General features: G+C 36.1%; 2 protein-coding genes across 2 annotated transcripts; both read left to right on the top strand.

The window, feature by feature from the left end:
- The first annotated feature begins 9,805 nt into the window (after positions 1 to 9,805).
- On the top strand, positions 9,806 to 10,759 carry LOC123642333 (olfactory receptor 51V1). Its single transcript, XM_045557331.1, has one exon. It carries the CDS (start codon positions 9,815 to 9,817, stop codon positions 10,757 to 10,759), a length of 945 nt encoding a protein of 314 aa, XP_045413287.1. The 5' UTR covers positions 9,806 to 9,814.
- A 9,765-nt stretch (positions 10,760 to 20,524) lies between these two features.
- Positions 20,525 to 21,496, top strand: LOC123642042 (olfactory receptor 52Z1-like). Its single transcript, XM_045556970.1, has one exon. It carries the CDS (start codon positions 20,525 to 20,527, stop codon positions 21,494 to 21,496), a length of 972 nt encoding a protein of 323 aa, XP_045412926.1.
- Positions 21,497 to 22,529: the final 1,033 nt, after the last annotated feature.

The following is a 22,529-nucleotide window of genomic DNA, read 5'->3' as shown; positions in this document are numbered from 1 at the left end:
TCCAAGTTCTCATAACCTAACCATACCCAGCCTTGCTCCTCCACCCACCTCTGCTATGGTGGAGATTAAGCCAACCCCTGGGAGCTACACGTACCCTCCCAAAGCCTGGGACATTCAATTGCTCCACCTAAGGGTCTAGAGTTTATCACAGGCATAAAAGAAGATCTCTTCAGTTGGCTCTTTCCTGCAAGCATCAACAACTGGCAGAGAGAACAACTCTACAGCGTATAGCATCTACCAACTCAGTCAAACAGGGTGTGGCTGATTCTTACCCACAAGCATTAGCCACTATCTCAGAGATTAAGCTGGGGGTCCCACTATAATCCACCCTGCTGGGAAGAGGTGAAGACAGCAGGATAGAAGCAACCCAAGGAGACAGTGCTTTTTAGGAGAGAAACAAAAGTTACAGGCAGTGTGATCCGTAAGGGGTCTCCCTCCTCCACTTCCTACCTCTGGGCTGATCAGGGAGCTGCTCAGAGTCTGTGCAGAGACATTTCCACCAGAGAGCAGGTGCAACAGCGATCTAGTGCCTGCCAATCCAAATTTTCTGTAACCGATGCCATCCTAATCACTCTGGCACAGGCAGCCAGATCCACTCAGGACCCATACTACCCAAAGTAATTTACAAATTCAATGCAATCCCCATAAAATTACCAAAGTCACACTTCACAGACCCAGATAAAATAATCCTATGCTTTGTGTGGAACCAGAAAAGAGCCCAAATAGCCAAAGCAATCTTAAGCAAAAAGAGCATCTCTGGAGGCATCACAGTACCCAGACGACTAAAAAAAGGGGGGAAAAACCAGTATACTAAATAAGAAAGAGAAATTGCTAGTAAATTTCAAATCTTTCTAACTTCATCAGTTATTTGAAAATATATTTTTCAAAAGGATATATGGTCTGCTTACTTTATTGCCTTAGATGCATAATATTGTACGTTGTCAAGATGATGATGGGGTGATTGGGTGGCGACTTGCTCCCATATATTGCTGCTGCTATTTTGAAATAAGCTAACATTTCTTGAGCACATGTGACACATACAAAGTTAACCTTTTATTATCAAGTAATTCCATTTCTAAGAATTTACCATAAGGAAAAATACAAAAAACATGTGTATGTCAGCATTTTGAATTGTCTGGAATTGTATACGTCTGGAATCAATAAGCTAGGGGAAAGTCTCCCATTAAGTCAAATATTTCACAACTAGGAGGTCAAATCAGAGGTGAAAAATGATTAAAGATACGAAGAGGTCTGAAAACAAATAGGTTAATTAAAACAAAAAGAAAGAGTCAAAGACATTACTAATCAATACAAAAATGTAAGTCCTTTGGCTAATGGATAGATCATCCAATTGTTTTCTTTTATGTTTTTAGTTGCTGAGTATTTCTAAGAACAAAACACAGATATTGAGAACATAGAAGTGTTGCTGCCGATATACTCTAACAGAGATCCAAACCCCTTGAAGGGCCTAGAGGCAGGTTCTCCAGCAGATTCTTGGGCCCTTCATAACTTCCCAAGCTGTGAAATGATACCCATCTAAAGGTCTTATCTATCTTTTTCAGACCTCAGAGTTTGAATTAGCTTTCTCTATTTCTGGGAATTCCACAGAGCCACAGATCCAGAGAGAACTAAATGAAGCAAAATAGTCTTCACAAAGAAGGGGCTTTTGGAGCCACAGAATATTCTGGGGAGGGAAAATAGGGTTGAGTGAAATGCAAGGATTGATAGGATTCTACTCAAAGTGCACTCAGATAAAGAATGCCTATTTTTCTTTGCCTAAGACAACTAGCAGAATTGCTGAAAGTTTCATCTGGCCTGCTGGTAAGGTAGCATATTTTTCCCTAGCCTCTCTGTCTTCTCTTTCCCTGTCTTTTTTGTATCAGATCAATCATGAAAAACCACACCTGCACACCTAATCATGAGTGTGTAGAAGTTCTTTTCTCTGTTTTTATTCTCCTTTGCCATTCTTTTGGTCTATCCCTCACACACCTTCTGGTAGAATCACCATCAGCTCATTTTTAAATGTATCAAAATGTTAAATTTTATATGCATCATGAAAGTAATTTTATGATGCTCTACCCTGCAGCTCTTTTTTGAGACAGAGTCTCGCTTTGTTGCCCAGGCTACAGTGAGTGCCGTGGCATCAGCCCAGCTCACAGCAACCTCAAACTCCTGGGCTTAAGCGATCCTACTGCCTCAGCCTTCCGAGTAGCTGGGACCACAGGCATATGCCACCATGCCCAGCTAATTTTTCTATATATATTTTTAGTTGTCCAGATAATTTCTTTCTATTTTTAGTAGAGACAGGGTCTCGCTCTTGCTCAGGCTGGTCTTGAACCCCTGGCCTGGAGTGATCCACCCGCCTCGGCCTCCCAAGAGTGCTAGGATTACAGGCGTGAGTCACCGAGCCCGGCCGAGCACCTCTTTTTGATTTAGTTTTATGCAGCAAGCATTTATGGAGTTCCCACATATTAAATGAAAAAAACCTGTTGTAGATGTTGGAGGTAAAAAGTAATGATGATACGATTTTTGCCCTTAAAAAAGGTGTGAGGAATTTAGTCTAGTTGCTTCCTCTTTTTCAAAGACATTCAACTATCACTTTATTTTTCTCAGATGCATGTGGCATTTAGGAGATTTCTGCACAAATTTATTATTGCTCTTAGTCTCCGCTGCCAACCTGAGTAGTTAATATTAACATTAATATCTAATATCTTTGAAACTAAGCATATGCCTGCTGAAACCCTGGTCAATTGTCAAAAAAATGAACTGGAAAAGTATTATACTCATGATTCAGGTCCAGGTGTATCCAGTGGGAACTTTGAGTACTGAAATAGCTTTAAATATGAAACGAATAATTAAACTCTGTATGTTTCTTAACATGTGACACATAACCTAGATACATTCTAGTCACATAGGTGACTGAACATAGTGTGTTCACAAAAAAGATAATAAAACACCAATGAAATGGCTATGAAGGATTGGATGAACATACTATCTGCTATGGCACCAGTGGTCTTCCTGGGCATTATATATTTGCCCCATTCTAGGGCAATGGTTCCTTCTAAATAGTTATCATTTCTACTCTGAGAGACATGCCTGGCTCATACCTGATTTGTAAGGCCATGAAGACTAAGACACTCTGATTTCCAAAAATAACTACCTCTGGTGACTCAGATAATAAATCTTTATCACCTCTGGGATATTCTAGACATCAGCTCTAGAAATTATAGGAATCTAAGACATAACAATTTTACATCTACTATAATTTCACAATATAGCAATGGACAATAAACACTGGAAATTTATTCACATAAATAAAAGATGGTTCATTGTCACACAATTCAAAAATCTGGTGTTAAAAGTCACAGCAAGGACAGCCTCCAGGCACTGTATCTAGCAGAATAGATGAGAGCTGTATAGGAAAAGCTAAGGGGCCTGATTGCCTTGTATAATCTCTGCAGGGATGTTCTTATAAAAACACATCCTAGCAATAATATCCTGATGAACGGCTATAAAAAAAATGCCTTTCCTGAGATACTGTGGCTACAACCCCAGACTTCTCTTGTTTGGGTTAGGTTAGAGTTTCACTGGGTGAGTTTAGTTTTTTCCCCCAGCACACTTGCCATCCTAAGATCAAGGCCAGCATTACTCTCTGCACGAGGGACTGCAGCCAATAGCCCTATTTCTGTGACAGCAGGACAGTTTCTTATGTCATCCAGGGATTCCCTGGGGTACATTTCATGATCCCTTCTTGTGCTTGGGGACTGGGTCCCCCCTTTGTGTAGGAGACTTAGGCAGTCATTTGGACCCCTCACTGCTAGTCATCCTGCACTCTGTGGTGTATAACATCCTTCTCCCCTGTGTTCTGAGGACACAATTACCTTTGCAGTAACAGCCGATTGGGCCTGGGCTCTCTTCTTAATGAAGGTAGTGGTCTCCTCTGTTGGGGATAAAGCAGGAAAATCTGAGGCACTAATATACTTCTCCTCATATCTGCCTCTTGAAGAGAAGGTTGGAACTGGAAATTAATGTTATATAAATTCAAAATTTTATTATTAATAATATTTGTAGTAGACATATAAAGATCATGGTAATGTGAATTTCAAAAAATAATTTTAATTCTAATATAATTCTATATAATATTCATAATTTTTCTAGGTTTATTTCTTAAAATTTTACTGATTTGACATTACATTTTTTTTGCTGGCAAAATTATTCTTATCAACTATATGGGAATCAGAAAACAAGAAAAGTGATGGAGATGGTGATTATAGATGGCTTCACTAAACCCACTGGAGAATAATTGGGCCTGGAGTCTAGCAGCCTAAAAAGTTTCTCTATTTCTTAGAAAGCTTTTGCAATGTCCTTTATCTTAAAAATGAAGGAATTGAGCTAGATTGCATTGGCCTATTCTGAAATTTTCAGGGGACAATTTTAAATACGTGCAATACTTTTAGTGTTTGTTATTATAAATTCAACTGTTCACTTTAGTATAATTAAAGATGGATTTTTTTGTAAAAAAAAAAAAAAGTTGATCCCATAGAAACAGAGAATAGAAAGGTGGTTACCAGAGGCTGGGGGTGGGGAGGGAGAAGAATGGGGTAAGAGAAGATGTTGATCAAAGGGTACAAAGTTTTAGTTAGACCAGAGGAATAAGTGTTAGTGATCTATTGCACTGCATGGTGACCACAGTTGTAATAATGTATTGCATATTTCAAAATTGCTAAAAGAATAGATCTTTAACATTCTCACCACAAAATAATAAGTTCAGAAATAATGAATATATTAATTAGCTTGATAGGATCTTTCCACAATGGATGCATAAATCAAAACATCACAGTGTACCCCATAAATATACATAATTAGTATTTGTCAATTTAAAATAAAAATAATTTTTAAAAAAATAGATTTGCCTTCCTCTTTTCCCTTTTTGCTCAATTTTCATCTTTCATTCAGTGTTTGACAGTTGGTGGCAGTGTTTTTTTATAGTTGGTTTTATGGTAAGATGTCTCACATTTTCTTGAATAAAGGGAAAATATTAAAGCCAACAAAATAAATACATTCTCTTGAGAGAAATGATTTAAGTCAGAGTTCAATAAAATTAAAAAAATCTTGGTGGAAACATCTAAAAAATCCATGTCATATATTTTTTATGCTTCTAAGTTATGACTACATTTTTTAAATATTTCAGTCATGCTGGGGATGTTATTTATAGACAATTTATAAAACATATACTAAAGGATGGATAAATAAATTTAAGAAAAGACCATTCATAGAATTAATAGTCATAACAATTCAGGTAAACTAGAATTTTAAGACTACTTTAGGTTTGTGGCTAATTAGTTTTCTCTGATAGTAGTATATGCAGAACCCATAAACACCCAGTTATTTGGACAAGTCTTATCTCTTTAGCCATGCCAAGACTCTTAAGGGCCTGTCCTCACTGAAATAATTCTAAAACAAATCTGCCTTATGCATCATTGAAGTAGGAAGGGAAAAAATTCAATGAACCACTTGTGACCCCTACTGGTGTCCAGAACAGACCATTAGAGGAATGACCTTCCAAAGGTGGCCATATAATTATTATTATTATTTTTTTGCCCAAAGCAGGACATGCATGGATGTCTTTCAGCAATTACGTTGGAAAAAAAAACAAAGGCTGGACTGTCCTGGCAAACAGGGTGCTTTTATTCAATGTAATTATAAAGAAACTGACTTCCAAACACAACAGACATCCTCTATGTTTTTAGGGTGAGCAAAGACTATTGATCATTACTCTGCCTAATCTCAAAAAGACAGTAAGTGATCACACAGGGAATCATACCCACAGGACAGAAGAAAGGCCGAGATGTCTGTCCTTCCTTTGTTTCTAGTTGGAGAAAAGAAAAAAAAAAAAGAAAGAAAGAAAGACAGAGATGTCGGCATATGTAGGTCAGTTTTAGTCAGAGTGCTTAAGAAAAGACTCCCTTTAGAATGAAGTAACGTGTTTTACAACTTGGATGGAACCGGAAACCATTATCATAAGTGAAATATCCCAGGAATGGAAAAACAAACACCACATGTACTCTCTAATAACTGGGAGCTAATCTATGGGCACACATGAGCACAAAAAGATGTAAAGGTCATTGGAAATCAAGTGGCAGAGAGGAACAGAGAGGTAAAAACTTTCCCATCGGGTACAATGAACACTACTGGGGTGATGGGCACACTAAGACCCCTGACATAAGCATTATAAAAGATATCCACATAGCAAAAACATTTGTACTCCCTTATTATTTTGAAAGAAAAGAAAAGAAAAGAAAGATTACCTTGAAAGAATGATCCCTTTAATTTAATCACTGACTTTTTTTCCAAGTCAATATTGTAGACAGTGCACAGAAGGAATGCCATAATTCTATTACTGCCCCAGACTCAAATTCAGTGCTATTTGTCTTCCTTATTTATTTTATGCTAGTCATTGTTCTGGTTGCTGGGAACTCCAATATCACAACCACTGACTTTGAGCTAGCATAACACAGCATGATGTTTTGGAAAACTGTGGGCATTTTTTTTTAAATATAGCTGGAAAATTTGGTGCATTTGACATAATGTCCATTTTCCTCTTTAAAAATCTTTATTCGCCACATCAACACCACATTTTCCTGACTCCCATCCTACCTCTCAAAATACATTAAAAAAAAAGACTCCAACATTTCTTGCTCTTGTATTGCTAAAAGGCTTATATTCTCTGTGGTGGCACCATTAACATTTGTAGCCAGTCTGCAGAAGCCTGAATGAAAGTATGTACTTTTAACACATGGTTACATTCACAGAGTATCTATGTCTTTTGTGATTAACCCCAGCAAGTAATCACACTTGTCTATATGTCTGTATCAGGCTGGGAATGAGAAGAACCATGTTTGAAATCTGAGTGTTGTATCAAAGGCCGGCAAGAATTCTTAGGGTGGCACCTGTTTTATATATCATACAAACCTAGTATATGATGACCCAAGATTTGTAGCCTATGGCCAGCAAGGATCAGTTGTATACAAATGATTTTACACATGCTTACAAGATATAAGTGTTCATGTTCATTTTATCTTTATATCTCTCTGATGGTACAGCTCTTAATTCATAGAATAATTAATTAATTAAAAAATTATTTGGTAAGTACCCACTTTACGTTAAACCTCATTTTGCACATCAGTGAAAAAAACTAGACATGATTCCTAATCTTCTAGAGCTTCCAATAAATCTAATGAAAAATCAGTATATAGTAAGTGGTGTAAATATAAACCAGTGTATTGAGAAAACAGTAACTTAGTTGAGGGGGTTGAAGAGATAGGATAATCTAGATGAGAGTGGTATTAGAAAAATGCCCCTGAAGAAGTATCACTTGAACTGAAATGTGATCCTGAAAGTGATACTGAAAAGTGATAAATGAAGTTTCCGTGCAAATACATGGGGTAGATACTTCTGAGCCAAGAGAAGATAATGGGCAAAGATCCTGAGACAAGAATATATTTAATTTGATTTGAGGAAGAGAAAGATAACTATAGATTAAAGAGTGGAGGCAACAGTGGCCTGAGATGTACTGGGAGAGGCAGATGGTGAGGTCATATAAGGCTTTTTGACATGATAAAGACTTTGCATTTTATTAGGGGGAATGAGAGGCTATCAGAGTGATTTTTCCACATGGACTTATGCAATGTGGTAGATGTTTTGCAGAAGAAAAGTTTGCTTTTTCTGGGAAGAATACATTTTTAGGGGACGAACAGAAAAAAATAATGAGATAAGCTAGCAAATTACTACAATAGCCAGACAATATTGTAAACCAAGGCTGCATCAGTGTATAAGTGAAAAGTGGGAAGATTCGGGATATGTTTTAGGTGGAAGTGATAGAAATTGATGAAAGATTTGGCAGAGAGAGGAAAGGGAAAGATAAAGAGAAATCAAGAAGGAATTTTAAGAGTTTTCTTAAGAATTGTGTTATTGGTGGAGTCATTTTTTTATATTAGGACAAATTTGGAGAAGATAGATTTAGGAGGAAAATCAAGTATTTAGGGGGCATTATTCTTATTTTGTGATTAAGTATACAGATGGAGACATCAAGTAGGCAGTCGTATATATGAATTCGAGCTCCCAGGGGCAGTCAGGAAGTAGTGGTATAAATGTTAGTCTCAAATGGTAAAAAAAAAATCGATACAGTCTCCACTTTAGGGAATTTAGAATTTAGTGTGCAACAGAGACATTAGTCAAATATTTAGCTAATAAATATCAAATTATAAATTGAATAAGTTATTTAAAAATAAAATGTTATACAAAAAATAGCTATATGGGGGAATCTGTCCTACTTAAGAGGTATCTTGAAAAGTGATGGTTGAGTTACAAAGGAAAAATATAACATCATTTCATAAAGGGCTGGAAGAAGTTGAGGTAAAGATGGTGAATATCTTAGGCAGTTAGAATATCTGCTGAATAATCTTATGAAAGAAGAGAAATGGGTTTTGGACAAATGAAAAAACATAAGTATTCAAAAGATGAACACATTTTTCTGCAAAGAGCAAAGAAAATCCGAGCATTCAGTGGAGGAAATGTATTAAAAATACGTAAGTTATTCAACACTGACAAGGGGCAGGGCAAGAAAGACCAATGGATAGACTCCTAGAAGAGTTCAGACTAGTGTAGAGGGTACATTGAAAAGAAAGTTAGCCTGAGGCAAGTAAGAAAAAAAAAAAAAAATGAAGAGACCACAAAAGGAAGCCAGAATCTGAAGGTACCTTAACATGTTTGAATGATTCAATCAAACATGAAAGTGAGTGTGGTGTTTTGAACATTTGTCTACATTATTAGAGTTTTTAAATCTTTTGTGATGATTCCCAAGGACGAGACTGAAAGCAGAACAATGTAAAGAAGAAGACAATTGATTCTGCTACAATAAGGCTTTTGCAATCATAACCTTGGCCTTCTGATTGATACAGAATGGCAGGTTCTAAGGAAGAAAACACACTGGCCAGTAAATTGAATAAATGATTATTAAATAAATGCTTAATAGACTGATTAGCTGAATGAATCAAGGAGTAAGGAACACTGAGCTGCTACCAGAAGATGCCTCAGAATCTTCAGTCTGTCTCTACATCACAAGGGCACAGAAGAGTTGAACATCTCAAGGGGCCAGAGCTCCTGTGAGAAATTATTTGCTAAAGATCTTATGCATAAATATTCCTCTCTGCCTATCACTGAAGAAGAAAAAGTAAAAAGGCTATGCCATCGAAGTGAAAGAAAACAGGAATGTCCTTAATAAATTCTATTTGGAGAAAAAATATACTTGGAGACAGCAGAAAATGGAAAATGATGGGTAAAAAGTGACTACTTAAATGGACTTATGATACTCAAAACCCAAAGATTACTCTTCACTTCAAATGCCTAATGAACTGGAAGGAAGAAAATAATAATTTTTTGAGTACATCAGCTTTTAATGTTGCTCATTTAAAATTTTCACCACTATTCCCAGGAAAATGTCTTAGGAACACATTTTCTTTAACAATAGCTTCCTATTTTTATTCATTCTTCCTTATTTGTTTTCATATGAGGCTTCTAAGGATATATCTACATCCTGCCAGCATGAATAATGACTCCTTAAATGACATTAGAAGAAGACTATTTTCTCAAAGGCAGCAAGTAATACACCTCTAAAGAAGAGAATTACTACTCAGCCATATTTTTAAAATTTAATAACGTTTTAGGATTTTTTTTTTTAGTTAGAAATTTCATCTCATTCATCTGAAATTAGAACATTTTCTTTGAACAATTCTCTCAGTATCTCAATTCCAGGATGCTTGCTTCGGTAAGCCCCAGCACAAATTTGTCCTTTTTCCTCCTCACTGGATTTTCTGGCCTGGAGCAGCAATATCCCTGGTTCTCCATCCCATTCTCCTCTATCTATGCCATGGTGATTTGGGGAAACTGCATGGTGCTCCATGTGATCCGGACTGAGCCAAGGCTGCACCAGCCCATGTTCTATTTCCTGGCCATGCTGGCCCTCACTGACCTATGCATGGGGCTGTCCACCGTGCACACGGTGCTGGGGATCCTCTGGGGGCTCATTCAAGAGGTCACCCTGGATTCCTGCATTACCCAGTCCTTTTTTATCCATGGTCTGTCCTTCATGGAGTCCTCTGTCCTTCTCGCTATGGCCTTTGACCGGTATATTGCAATTTGCAATCCACTGCGTTATTCCTCCATCCTGACTAATTCTAGGATTATCAAAATTGGGCTTACCATATTAGGTAGGAGTTTCTTCTTTATTACACCCCCCATCATCCGTCTGAAATTCTTCCATTACTGTCGTCCCCACATTCTCTCTCACTCTTTCTGCCTGCACCAGGATCTTCTCCGCTTAGCCTGTGCAGACATCCGATTCAATAGTTACTATGCTCTGATGCTGGTCATTTGCACACTGTTGTTGGATGCTGTACTCATCCTCTTTTCCTATGTCCTGATTCTTAAGCAAGTCCTGACAGTTGCCTCTCAGGAGGAGCGGCATAAGTCATTTCAGACTTGTATCTCCCACATCTGTGCTGTTCTTGTGTTCTATATCCCCGTCATTAGCCTCACAATCGTGCACCGTTTTGGCAAGCACCTCTCCCCCATGGTCCACGTTCTTATGGGAAACATCTACATCCTTTTTCCACCTTTGATGAACCCCATCATCTACAGTGTCAAGACCCAACAGATTCGTACTAGAATACTCAGACTCTTTTCTTCAAAAAGACTTTGAGATACTCAGGTCTTTAAAAAAAAAAAAAAAAAACAGAAAAGAAGAAAAAGATAAAATAAATTTTATTAGCATTAGAGCTTTAGCCCTGAGTCCATGATCACCTATTGTAAAACAAATTTTAAATGTAGTCTGAGAATCAACTACAAGTAAGTTCCATAGTTCCATTCTAACTTCTGTCCTGAAAGTGGTTGCTCTTAGAGCCACAGGCAGGAGAGCTTCATCTGAAACATTCCATAAATTCAACAAGAACTGATTATTTGTGTCAACCTGGTCATATGTACGTCACTCCATCAGCATGACCACATTCAAGAAATAGGAAAAAAGTTAACATGCTCCAAATGGACTTTTAAGCATTTTCTTTAAGTAAAACAAAAATGGAGTTTTTATTTGCTTAGGTCTTCATGTTTCAGAGTAGATAACCTGAAGTTTCTTTAATTCTCTGAAGTTTAGTTAATTCATCTTCAAATGGGGAAAATACCCAACTCACAGGAATGCTGTGATAACTGTATAGACCAGAATTGACTGATGGAACTTTTCAAAAATGAGGAGATATTATACAATACAGCATAGGAAAGACCAATATAGAACATGTGGCTACTAAGCACTTATATAATTGAACAATTGCATTTTAAGTTTTAGCTAACTTAATTTATACTTAAATGTTGAAGACCATTGTATTGGACAGTTGAGTGGCTACTGTATTGGACTGTGCAGCTACAATGTATAAAGAAGACATAATAAATATTATTTTGGATTCAAATTTTACCGTGTCTAATTTAAATTAGAATCCTTAGTTTTTAGATTTTATATGTGGACTCCACTACCACCAGGCTGGAAGTGGATTTTGATGTGGATCTTTTGCTTATATATCTAAAGGGATGGATGTTCTGAACAGATGTGAGTATCTGCTTATAACTGATTATGAATTCAAAAGAAAAAAGAAGATAAAAGAACATAAAGAGGTTCCTTTCTAAGTAAGCTAACCCACCTTCAAGAGAAGGAAAGAAAAGAAGGACATCTGGTAGGGATCTGTGCAGGGATAAAAAGAAAACAATCATTTTAACTGTTCTGTAATCTCTTAGATACCTAAGGAGGTAAGTGTTAGTACTTGACAGATTAATGCATCAGGGTAATTTTACACTACAAAGCAAATATTTCTTAATATTTTTTAGATATTAACCAAACCTAACTAGATTTTTTTCCCTGTATTTATGCCTTTCCCTCCTTTTTGTTTTGTACTTCATTCAATTAAGTAGTCTCTGTCTACTTACTTGACTCAGAATCTGGAAAGCAAATATACAGGCTTTGCTTTCTAATAGCTTAAGCCTCAAAGTGGGCAAATAGTTTCTAGACAGAATAAAGTGTCTTGGTTAGAAAGATAAATGTGAAATTATCCCTAGAACAATAAATTATGTCTTCTGGATTAGACTATAGGGTTAATCTAAAGGTCAAAGAAGTGAATTTCCTGATATCAAAGAGGATCTACTCTACTTTCTGCTACAGCCACCTGAGTTTAAGAGTATAAGGTAGGGTCTAGAGTGGAAAATAAAAAAATTGCTATGTTCTAACTACTAACTTCAATGTAATTATTTTTTTCCACATAACCATATAGCTATCATTCATTAAATAAGTATGACTGTCAGGTGCTAGGTACTGCACTAGGTTCCCTGATGACAATAAATGTCTGGATGATCCATCCTGGCAGACGGGAACATGCCCAATCTGACAAGCTTCCTATGGCCCAGTTTTATAATAAAAACAAAAGTTAGCTGTTGAATCTGCAGATGTTATGTCCATGCCTCACATGTAACCATTGGGCACATATTTCTCAATGGCTATAGAAGCTTTCTTCAATGCCTTGACACTGAATAAGCATCTCCCCCCCTACCCTAGCTGACACAAAGCTGGGGGGGCAGGAAACTCTTCAATAACTGACACTATGTTTTCTTCCAGCCAGTCATAGGGAAGTATCAAACTGAATTTATGTTACATTATAGGAATAGAATTACATGTGCAACACACTAGAGTTGGTATGAGAGTCGTATTTCATAAGCAGAGAGAGAAGGCTCATTTGAGGACTTCATGCTATGAGTGTATGTACCTCAGATTGTGGCAACCTATAAAATATGCACCAAAATATTTTGAAACAATGGCAGTGGGAAAAAAGGGTATGAAAAAACCAGCTGCATTGTCAGAAATCATTCATTATTTTAGAGCTATATAATTGTAACAAGATGATATGATTTATGATAAACTTCAGAATGCTTCAAAATTCATGACCCAATAAAGGGGGTTCGGCCAAAGGATGGATGATGAGTGAAAAGAGCTGATGAAAGTAAATTTTATATAATTACTAGGTTTTACCCAGAAAGGGACAGGTTTAAAACATTTGTAGTTTGGATTGTTTGTTTTTCAGAGATCTCTATCTTGAAGTAATAACTTAAAAAATAACTAAACCTCTCCTAGGGAGGGAAGGTCCTGAGATCTGAGATTTCTATGTGCTCTCACATGGTGCTGCAGCCTTGGTTTACAACTCAGGTGCAGAGCTTCAAAGAAGGGATACAGGAACACATCATTCCACACTGAACTTTGCAGTTCAGACCTGATGGTGACCCATTTAAACAGCCCTGATTTACTTTGAGTCTATAAAAACACAGCCTTATTTAAATTTTAGCTAAATTTCATTCTTCTCCAAAATCCTATAAATGACTATCATTTTCTTTGATTGAGGAATGCCCTCTGATTCTGGTGTGCTGCCTTCCTCACTGAAATGAGTTAATAGACCCGATTTTGCCAGACTACGGTTTGTTCCTGGTGGTTTTTATAAATTTTCATGTCAGATCAGGCAGTATTTTCTTCAACCTTTAAGTGTTGGTGTTTATTCCTACTAAATAGTATTTCAAATATTTCTTATGACATATAAACATACTACTATAAATTTGAAAAACTATTAACCAAATATATTTAGTATATTGTATTACTTAATCCATTTTCTTTAATTGTATTTCTCATTTTCCACTTATTAGTCTGTTAACTTGTTTTATCTTGTTATTTAAAAACATCCACCTCTATATTTCTTTATATCCTTCTGATCATTATTCCTGAATCAAATCCGATTATTTAAGAATAGATAAATAATGAATAAACTACAGTACATCCATTTACTTAGTATTACTCAGCTGTTACAAAGAATGAAATAGATGAATGCTTACTGAATTAGGGAATACTCATTATATATTAAGTGAAAAAAATTAAGATGGTAAATAAAATATTTAGTATCTTCCCATTGGTATAAAACACACTTAGATAAAAGTTTCATGTTTCTTTGAGCATAAAGAGGAGTGAAATGATTCCTGTCACCTTGATTATGCTGAATATCATGGGAAGGAGGGAGAGATTATCATTAACATTTACATTAAAAACCTTTTATTGTTTGACTTGTTATGGGCATGCATAAACAAAATCCAATAAAATATATGAAATTTAAACAAAACGTAACAAAACAAGGAATTGAAGTCTGTTTCTTTTAATACAAGCAGTCACATTGGCCTCTGTGCAAGTTTGTCTCTGTACAACACGAATATCATGATATGTTAGAAAGAGGCCAAAACTTATCAAGCCTTAATTTAATATATCCTTCCTCAAAACAAGTGCCCTAATAATCTTACATTAGCATAACTAAGAGATACTACATTAGCGATTATTCCCAAATAAATCCTCTCTAAAGTGGCTCAACAACTTCACCTGGAAAGAATAGCGGCTATTGCTAAAGCTGTTCTTCAACATGGCAGGACAAACTACCTTGAGAAAACTTCAAGGCTCCAGAAATACTGCTCCCAACCACTGAGAAGCTCTACAACCTACAAACAAAAATAAAATAAATTAACAGGTCTGCTCTCTTTCCTGGCACCAACTCCCGGCTGAATTAGCTCATGAATGAGAGGAAAGCAAGGAATCAATTATACCAAAAGTACTAATTCAAGGTAAAGACCACCTGGGATTTCTCTGTTGGACTTCCCCTACTTAGGTCCTATGATAAGATGAAGGCTTTGATTTGATTTGGCTTTCTTTCACTTTTTGCCTGAGGTACTAGCATTCAGGACTCTATTTTGCCTATAAAATAGTTAACTAGGCTCAATTTAAATAATCTTACATATTAAAGCAACATTAATACAGAACTAAAATTCTTAAGCAGTCCAACATCTTTAATTTACAGAAATGAAATCAGTAGCCAAAGGTATTTCTACCACTATTTTGGTCAGGAGGGCCACAATCCCTTATCCATTCTCTTGAAATCCATAGAAATTTGAAAACTAAAGCTTTTGGAGGCACAACATGCCCTAAAGTGATAGCAACACCTGACATGAACTGAAATGAAGATAGTTATAAACTTCATTTATTCTCTCTAAATATTCATGTGTTGTCTGGAAAAATTTCTATCTCTATGATTATGCGGAACTCACCAAGACTTCAATGATATTGTTACTCGATATCAAGAATGTGCACACAAGTGCACAGAGGTAAGTAAAAGTCATTGGCAATCAAGGGGAGAAACGGGAGGGGCAAAAACCCACCTAATAGGTACAGTGAACACTATTTGGGTGATGGGCACATTTATTGCCCTGACTCAAGCCACATAGCAAAAACATTTGTACCTGCTTAATATTTTGGAATATAAAAAAGAATACGATCATGTAACTTTCAAAAAACTGGAAAATGATTTTTCCAAAACACATGGGCAAAGGATTTCAGATAAAGAAATCATATAGATCTCTGTAAGGGAGACTAGATATATCAAGGGTCACAAATAATGATTATTCTATCTTCATAGGGTATTACTGGACTGGATGTGTGTCTTAAAGTACTTAGCAGAGGACAGGTTGGATTACTGCTCTCTTGCTTATTATATTTACCTGAAATCATTATCTACCAAAACTTTTGATCTAAAAAATAGTACTTGATTCTTTAAGGGATTGGGGCAACTAGAGATTTAGAGCCACAAAATTTAAAAATATCAGAATAATTATCAGCAAAGCCTACCCCATGGATCCTATTCTTTGTTCTTCTAGTCACCACCAGACAGTCAGATTCAGATGCCAATTTCTTCTTTTTTCTTTTTTGTATGTTTCCTTTTTTTTTCTCCCCTCTGCTCAAGATACCAATTTCTATTATCAACTCAATCCTTATTGTCCTTCCTCAATCTCTTTTTCTCTAATATACCTTGGTTACCTTAATTTGTTTCCCAAAGATAGGTGGGGAGATAAATACTGTTCTTGTTTGATGTCCAAAGCAACAAGAAGCTAGCCAATTTACCATCATTTATAGTTTCAAGACCTCTGAATGGAAAGTATTTAAAATGCATGGAGCACTCAGTGTCTCTGTCTTCATATAGCACTCACACTTACGTTATGTAACAAGATACCATCTCTCAGCCAGTGAGCACCATGATATCTAGATGATTGGTTATGGGATTTGGGCACTTGCCCAGCATTGATCACCAAATCAAGGTGAGCTGATAGACATCATATGTATAGGGAAGTTCCATTAATATAGATGAAAAAAGTTTTCAGGAAATCCTTGAAAAACATCAGAAAATCATGATTATTTGGAAAGTTCTACTTGAGAAATATTGATGAGAAAGTATCTTCTTCCATAAATCTCTTTCATCTGCATAGAGTCAGTTTTTAATCCTGCAAATATCATAAAATTTGTCTTTATCTCTCTCTTTTTTTTCTGCATCTGTATTCCTCATTAAAGTGTCTTTCAAAGGAATGGGATCTCTGTAGTGGCTAATAGCTAATGGCATTTCTCAACCCTCTGATGCCAACCAATCCTATCATGGGACCAATGGAAAAAAGGGAAAGCAGGGGAACTTTAAAAATTAAAGCGAAATAAAATGAGAGAATCCATTTTTAGATGCCTTTTAAAAAGCATAAAATCCTTGTTGCACATGTGGCATTGACAATCTATGTTTGCAGATGGCTCCATGGGAACAGGATATGGCTGTGGTAGTATGAGTCTCTGACAAGGAAAAAAGGACCTGGATATGTAGCTGTATGTCTGAACTTGGTTTCTGAGAGTGTTAGCCAGAGAAAAAGTTTCCCAAATCATAAAAGAAGAGAATACAGAGATGCTTCTCCCTGCGGATGATGTGCCACAACCATCTTTGGGCCATCTTTTTCAATGGGAGGAGTAAAATTCAATCCTTTGGGACTGAAAATGTTGAGCCCAAGAGATGCCTTGAAAGAGGTATAAGTAGATAGGTCTAGATTTTCTATCTTTGTTTTAAGCATCTCCTTGCTTTTATTTTGTCTCCTTTTAACCTGTTTAATATCTTCAGGATCCTAGATAATACAGGTAAGTAAACCATGTTCAATGAAGGCATGTAGAAAATAACACCAGGAAAAAGTCAGGAAACTGTAGAAGCTACTCATTATTCAAAAATTTAATCATTGTACATTTTCCTCAGACCGGACTCATGCAGTACTGGACTTGGCTTTAGCTGGAGTTGGTCTGCAACTGTAGTATCTTTTGGTGTTCTTTCATAAATAGATCACCTGTGAAAAGAACATTTTTTTCTCTTAGACTATGTTTATACAATGGTCATTTTTCTTTGATATGCAGATCTGAATGTTGTGCATAGATACAATAAACTTATATCTTAGTAGTTAAAAACAAGGCTCAGTTGTTAAACAATTTTAGTAGTCATTGTGTGTATATGCATTTTTTCCATAAAATGTACCGATTATTTATTATGCATAGGGTACTTGACTAGGCACAGATTAAGAAGCTGAAAGAGAATTTTAACTCTCTTCCCTATGTCACACTGGTGATGGGACAAAAATAAAATTACATTTCAAAACCCTTATGTCCAGGCTGGGCACAGTGGCTCACGCCTGTAATCCTAGCACTCTGGAAGGCCGAGGCGGATGGATTGCTCAAGGTCAGGAGTTTGAGACCAGCCTCAGCAAGAGCGAGACCCCATCTCTACTAAAAATAGAAAGAAATGATCTGGCCAACTAAAAATATATATAGAAAAAATTAGCCGGACATAGTGGCGCATGCCTGTAGTCCCAGCTACTCGAGAGGCTGAGGCAGTAGGATCGCTTAAGGCGAGGAGTCTGAGGTTGCTGTGAGCTAGGCTGACGCCACGGCACTCACTCTAGCCTGGGCAACAAAGTGAGACTCTGTCTCAAGAAAAAAAAAAAAAAAAAAACCCTATGTCCAACAGTATGCTGAACTGTCTGTACCTTATAAAAGTAAATGGCAGATTTGGAGTGAAGATTACCAATTGATATATGCTCAGTATAACAAAATAAATCTTTGTCTTTATGGGTACCCTACATCAATTCAATCTCAATTTAGTGGATCATAAGCCTGAAGTCCAGAAAGTCAAACTTGTTCAAACAATTATTTGGTCTTAATAACGGTCATTTTGTATATGTCCTAGTGTCAACTATTATTGTGATAGAGATACATCTGATTTAAGTAGCTACCATCCTAAAATACTAACTTCAGAATGGGCTCACATTTTTAATTGATGCTTATTTTTATTTATTTTACAATCAAGAAAACCAAGGTTTAAATTAGGTAACTTTCCTAGGGTCCCACAGCCAGAATATGACTTAGCCAGTATTTAAATCCAGTTATATATGTCCCTAGAGCCACTCTGTTTCTATCACCCCACACCATCTCTGTGCATATGTTCATGATTCAGTCAGAATATGCCACCAGAAATATCATAGAATAATGCTCTAAGGAGCCCAGGCCTATAATTTAGGTCATCATAGCAATAATATGGTGAAAATACACAGCTAAAACAAAAGATCATTAGTGTCCCAAAGGATCACCAGCAAAATTAGAAGAAAACTGCAGAATTTATTTTCTTTCCCTCCATTTTCATGTCTGAGCTCCTTTCTTTTGCTTAGACTCTTCTCTCCCCATCCCTAATGTCCTTATGGATCCCCGCTCACTATAATCCACTTCCATGACTACACTTTACCGGCAGGTTTGGCTCTGGCATAGATCTGTGTCAAGCAGTCTTCCAGATTAGTCTTCTCTTTCTCTGAAGCATCAAAATTCCATTTTAAAAATTCAAACAATGTTGGCTACATGTTAAATGGTAAAACAATTGATTTATGTCAATAAAGTAGACCCATAGACTTACACATTTTAACATTTTATTAAAATATTTTTAAATAATCTCGTGCCAACTCAAGGCAAGGCCAAATGGATCTTGTAGGTATTACATGTCATAAAATATAACTCAAAAAATGAGGTTCAAACATTTTAATCATATAAAATGTAAGATCAGGATATTTAACACTTAACCAAAACTAAAAGTAAAGGTAGCAAAACATGTTATACAATAGTCAGTATATTGAACTACAATAGAATCAAGAAATGGAGGGATGGTCATTGCTTAAACCTGTTTACCACCTGAAAAACTAAGAACTTCAGCCAGCTTTTATCTAAGAAAGAGGACTGGGGAAGGATGGGAGCCACCTATCATTCACATATTTTGTATCTATGTCATTTTCATGCTTCTAACTATCTACCTGTCCATCCACCTGTCTATTTACCTATCTATATATTGTCTACCTTAGTGTTATACCTCTTAACCTGCCTTTTCACCTAACATTACCCTCTCTTCTACCCACAATTTTGGAACTAATAATCAGTAAATTGCCCCCCCCCACAACTTTTACTGAAGGAATATGCACTTTTGCTTTATGTGAAAGCATTATTTGCTGCTGTGGTGGTACTTGGAAATACAAAGTTTATTTTATCATCATCCACCCCCCTCCCAATGTACATTATTCGAGTAATGGACACACTAAAAACCCCTACTTCACCACTAGCAATATATCCATATAACAAAATTATATTTGTATCCCATAAATTTATACAAATTATAAAACATATATTTTCTAATTTTAAATCAGTGACCCCAAAATAAAACAGAATAATTTTTATTCATCATATACTAGGCATATACAATTAAGAACACAGATCAGTTTAGCATTGCAAATGGAGTTTTAATGCCCCATTCTACAGTTTTGAGGAATGGATTGATTTGCAGACAGGAATAAATTTAATTTACCTGTGTATCCTTAGTGGCTAGCACAGGGCTTAACATCAAGTCAGAGGTCAATCAAGGTGGAAGAGTGCATATGTGTTATATTGCTTGAAATCTGTTTTGTCAAACTTCATTCCCTACTTCTTCCATAAGCAGTACCACTCAATTTCATATCTCTCTATTTTCCTCATGGATATGATCAGTGAAAAATTTGATGCTATGTTTTTGTATTTAGTTTTATTTTGATAGGCAATGCTAAGATCAGAGTTTTCAGATTTATCTTGCTTTGCTTTGAATCCAGTGGGACCTGGGATAAGAAGCTGAAAGTCCATGGAATTTTTTTTCATCTTTAAGAATAATAGTATTTATATCATGGGTTATTGTAAAGGATTTTTCAATAAGCTATTGTGAAAATTTAATAAGTTCACATTTGTAAGTACTATGATGACACGTATTAAGCAGTTATTAAATGACAACTATTAATTTTTTCAAGATGCAGGAACTAATTATGCAATAGAAAGAGTGAAATCTTAGGTTAGTTAATCCATCTTACTGTCCTTTCACAGAGACAAAAATATTGGAAAGAAAAAATCTGATCAGACCTCATTCAGTTTAAGATAGTGCTTCTAAATCCTCAACCTTGCAGTCTTTCATTAATGGTACTAGGCCTGGAATATACTGCATCAATGGCTCCTTCCTTTTACAATCACACCAATCCTCAGGATATGTGGTATATACTGATTGGAATCCCAGGACTGGAAGATTTTCACACTTGGATTTCCATCCCTATCTGTTTTATGTACATTGTGGCCGTGGTAGGCAATATCTTCTTGATCTTCCTGATCATAACTGAGCGCAGTCTCCATGAGCCCATGTATCTCTTCCTGTCCATGTTGGCCTCAGCAGACCTCCTTCTCTCCACAGCCACAGCCCCCAAGATGCTGGCCATCTTCTGGTTCCATTCCACAGATATATCCTTTGGTAGCTGTGTGTCCCAAATGTTCTTCATACATTTCATCTTTGTGGCAGAATCTGCTATTCTCCTGGCCATGGCATTTGACCGCTATGTGGCCATCTGTTACCCACTGAGATATACCACCATTCTAACCTCCTTGGTCATTGGGAAGATTGGCATAGCAGCTGTGGTCAGGAGCTTTTTTATCTGCTGTCCATTCATCTTCCTGGTATACCGACTTACATATTGTGGCACAAACATCATTCCCCATTCCTACTGTGAGCATATGGGCATTGCCAGATTAGCATGTGACAATATCAAAGTCAATGTCATTTATGGCCTGACTATGGCCCTACTCTCCACAGGGATGGATTTGGTGTTCATCATTATGTCCTACACAATGATCCTTTGCACAGTCTTCCAGATACCTTCCTGGATGGCCAGATTCAAGGCTCTTAACACATGCAGCTCCCATATCTGTGTCATATTTATGTTCTATACTCCAGCATTCTTTTCATTTTTTGCCCATCGCTTTGCAGGTAAAACCATCCCTTCTCACATCCACATCCTAGTGGCCAACCTCTATGTGGTGGTGCCCCCTATGCTTAATCCAATAATTTATGGTGTGAAGACCAAACAAATTCAAGATCGACTGATTTTGCTATTCTCCGCAATCAGCACATGCTGTAAAAATGAAGAATAATACTAAATATTGGGTGTTTCTGAATAAAGCACACACACACAATGACTGCTGTTTGGGTTATATGCAAACTATATTATTGTAAGATTGGCAAGATAAAAAAGAGCCAAGTCTTTAAGGGTCTTTACATCATACTCACAAAGTATGTATTTAGATTACAAATAATAAGGAACCATTTTTTATAAAAACATAAAATATGATTCAGTATGTATCAGACTAACTTATTGAGATAGTAATGTGAGCATTTCATGAAGGTCCATACATTAACAAGGAGATAAATTAAAAGTCAATAAAAACAGTCAATGTGTGATATGAAAGGATGTCTCCTTGATCTTAGAAATCCTGTATAATTACCTTGGCTTATAATATATGTCATATTCACTTTAATTTCGACAAGGATCTGTATCTGGGGGTAAAAACAAAAACATAAATAAAAAAAACTTTGGTGCAAGAAGACCTAGTTTGCCTGTCACACACTAACTGCATGATATTAACATGCTACTTAACTATTGGTTTTCAATTGGTAAAATGGTAAAATATTAGTTTCTTACTCATTGTTTTGATAACTAAATTAAATATGTCATATGAAATACTCATTTAATAAATATCAATTATTTTTCTGGTTTTTATGATAATGATTAATTTTGATGAACAGAGACATTGTTGATCTCAAAGAACCCAATCCACCAAACTGAAACTATCCCTGTTGCTAATACTCCTTAGAAAAAGAATTTGAATTGGTCATTATCATAGATACTGAAGTCACACAAATTGTTGGCAGTGGAGAACTAAGAAAATGCCAATTTCACATCTAAAATGTATGGAATATCTTACCTTAAGTATATTATGTATAGTGATATATACATATATGGTTATGCAGTTTTATATATATATGCTATTTTTGGCAATTAAAATAATAGGAATAAAAATGATTGAATTCATAGCCTCAAATTTAACAAAACTTTCAGTTGAAGGTTCAGAAATTTTTCAATTCTGAAAAGATCTAGGAGATGGCCATTGTTGCTCAGCTGCTGAA

Source organism: Lemur catta, chromosome 7 (genome assembly GCF_020740605.2).
Source record: "Lemur catta isolate mLemCat1 chromosome 7, mLemCat1.pri, whole genome shotgun sequence".
Lineage (NCBI taxonomy): Eukaryota > Metazoa > Chordata > Mammalia > Primates > Lemuridae > Lemur > Lemur catta.
The sequence above is the reverse complement of the archived record's forward strand: the minus strand, read 5'-3'. Positions and strand labels throughout refer to the sequence as shown.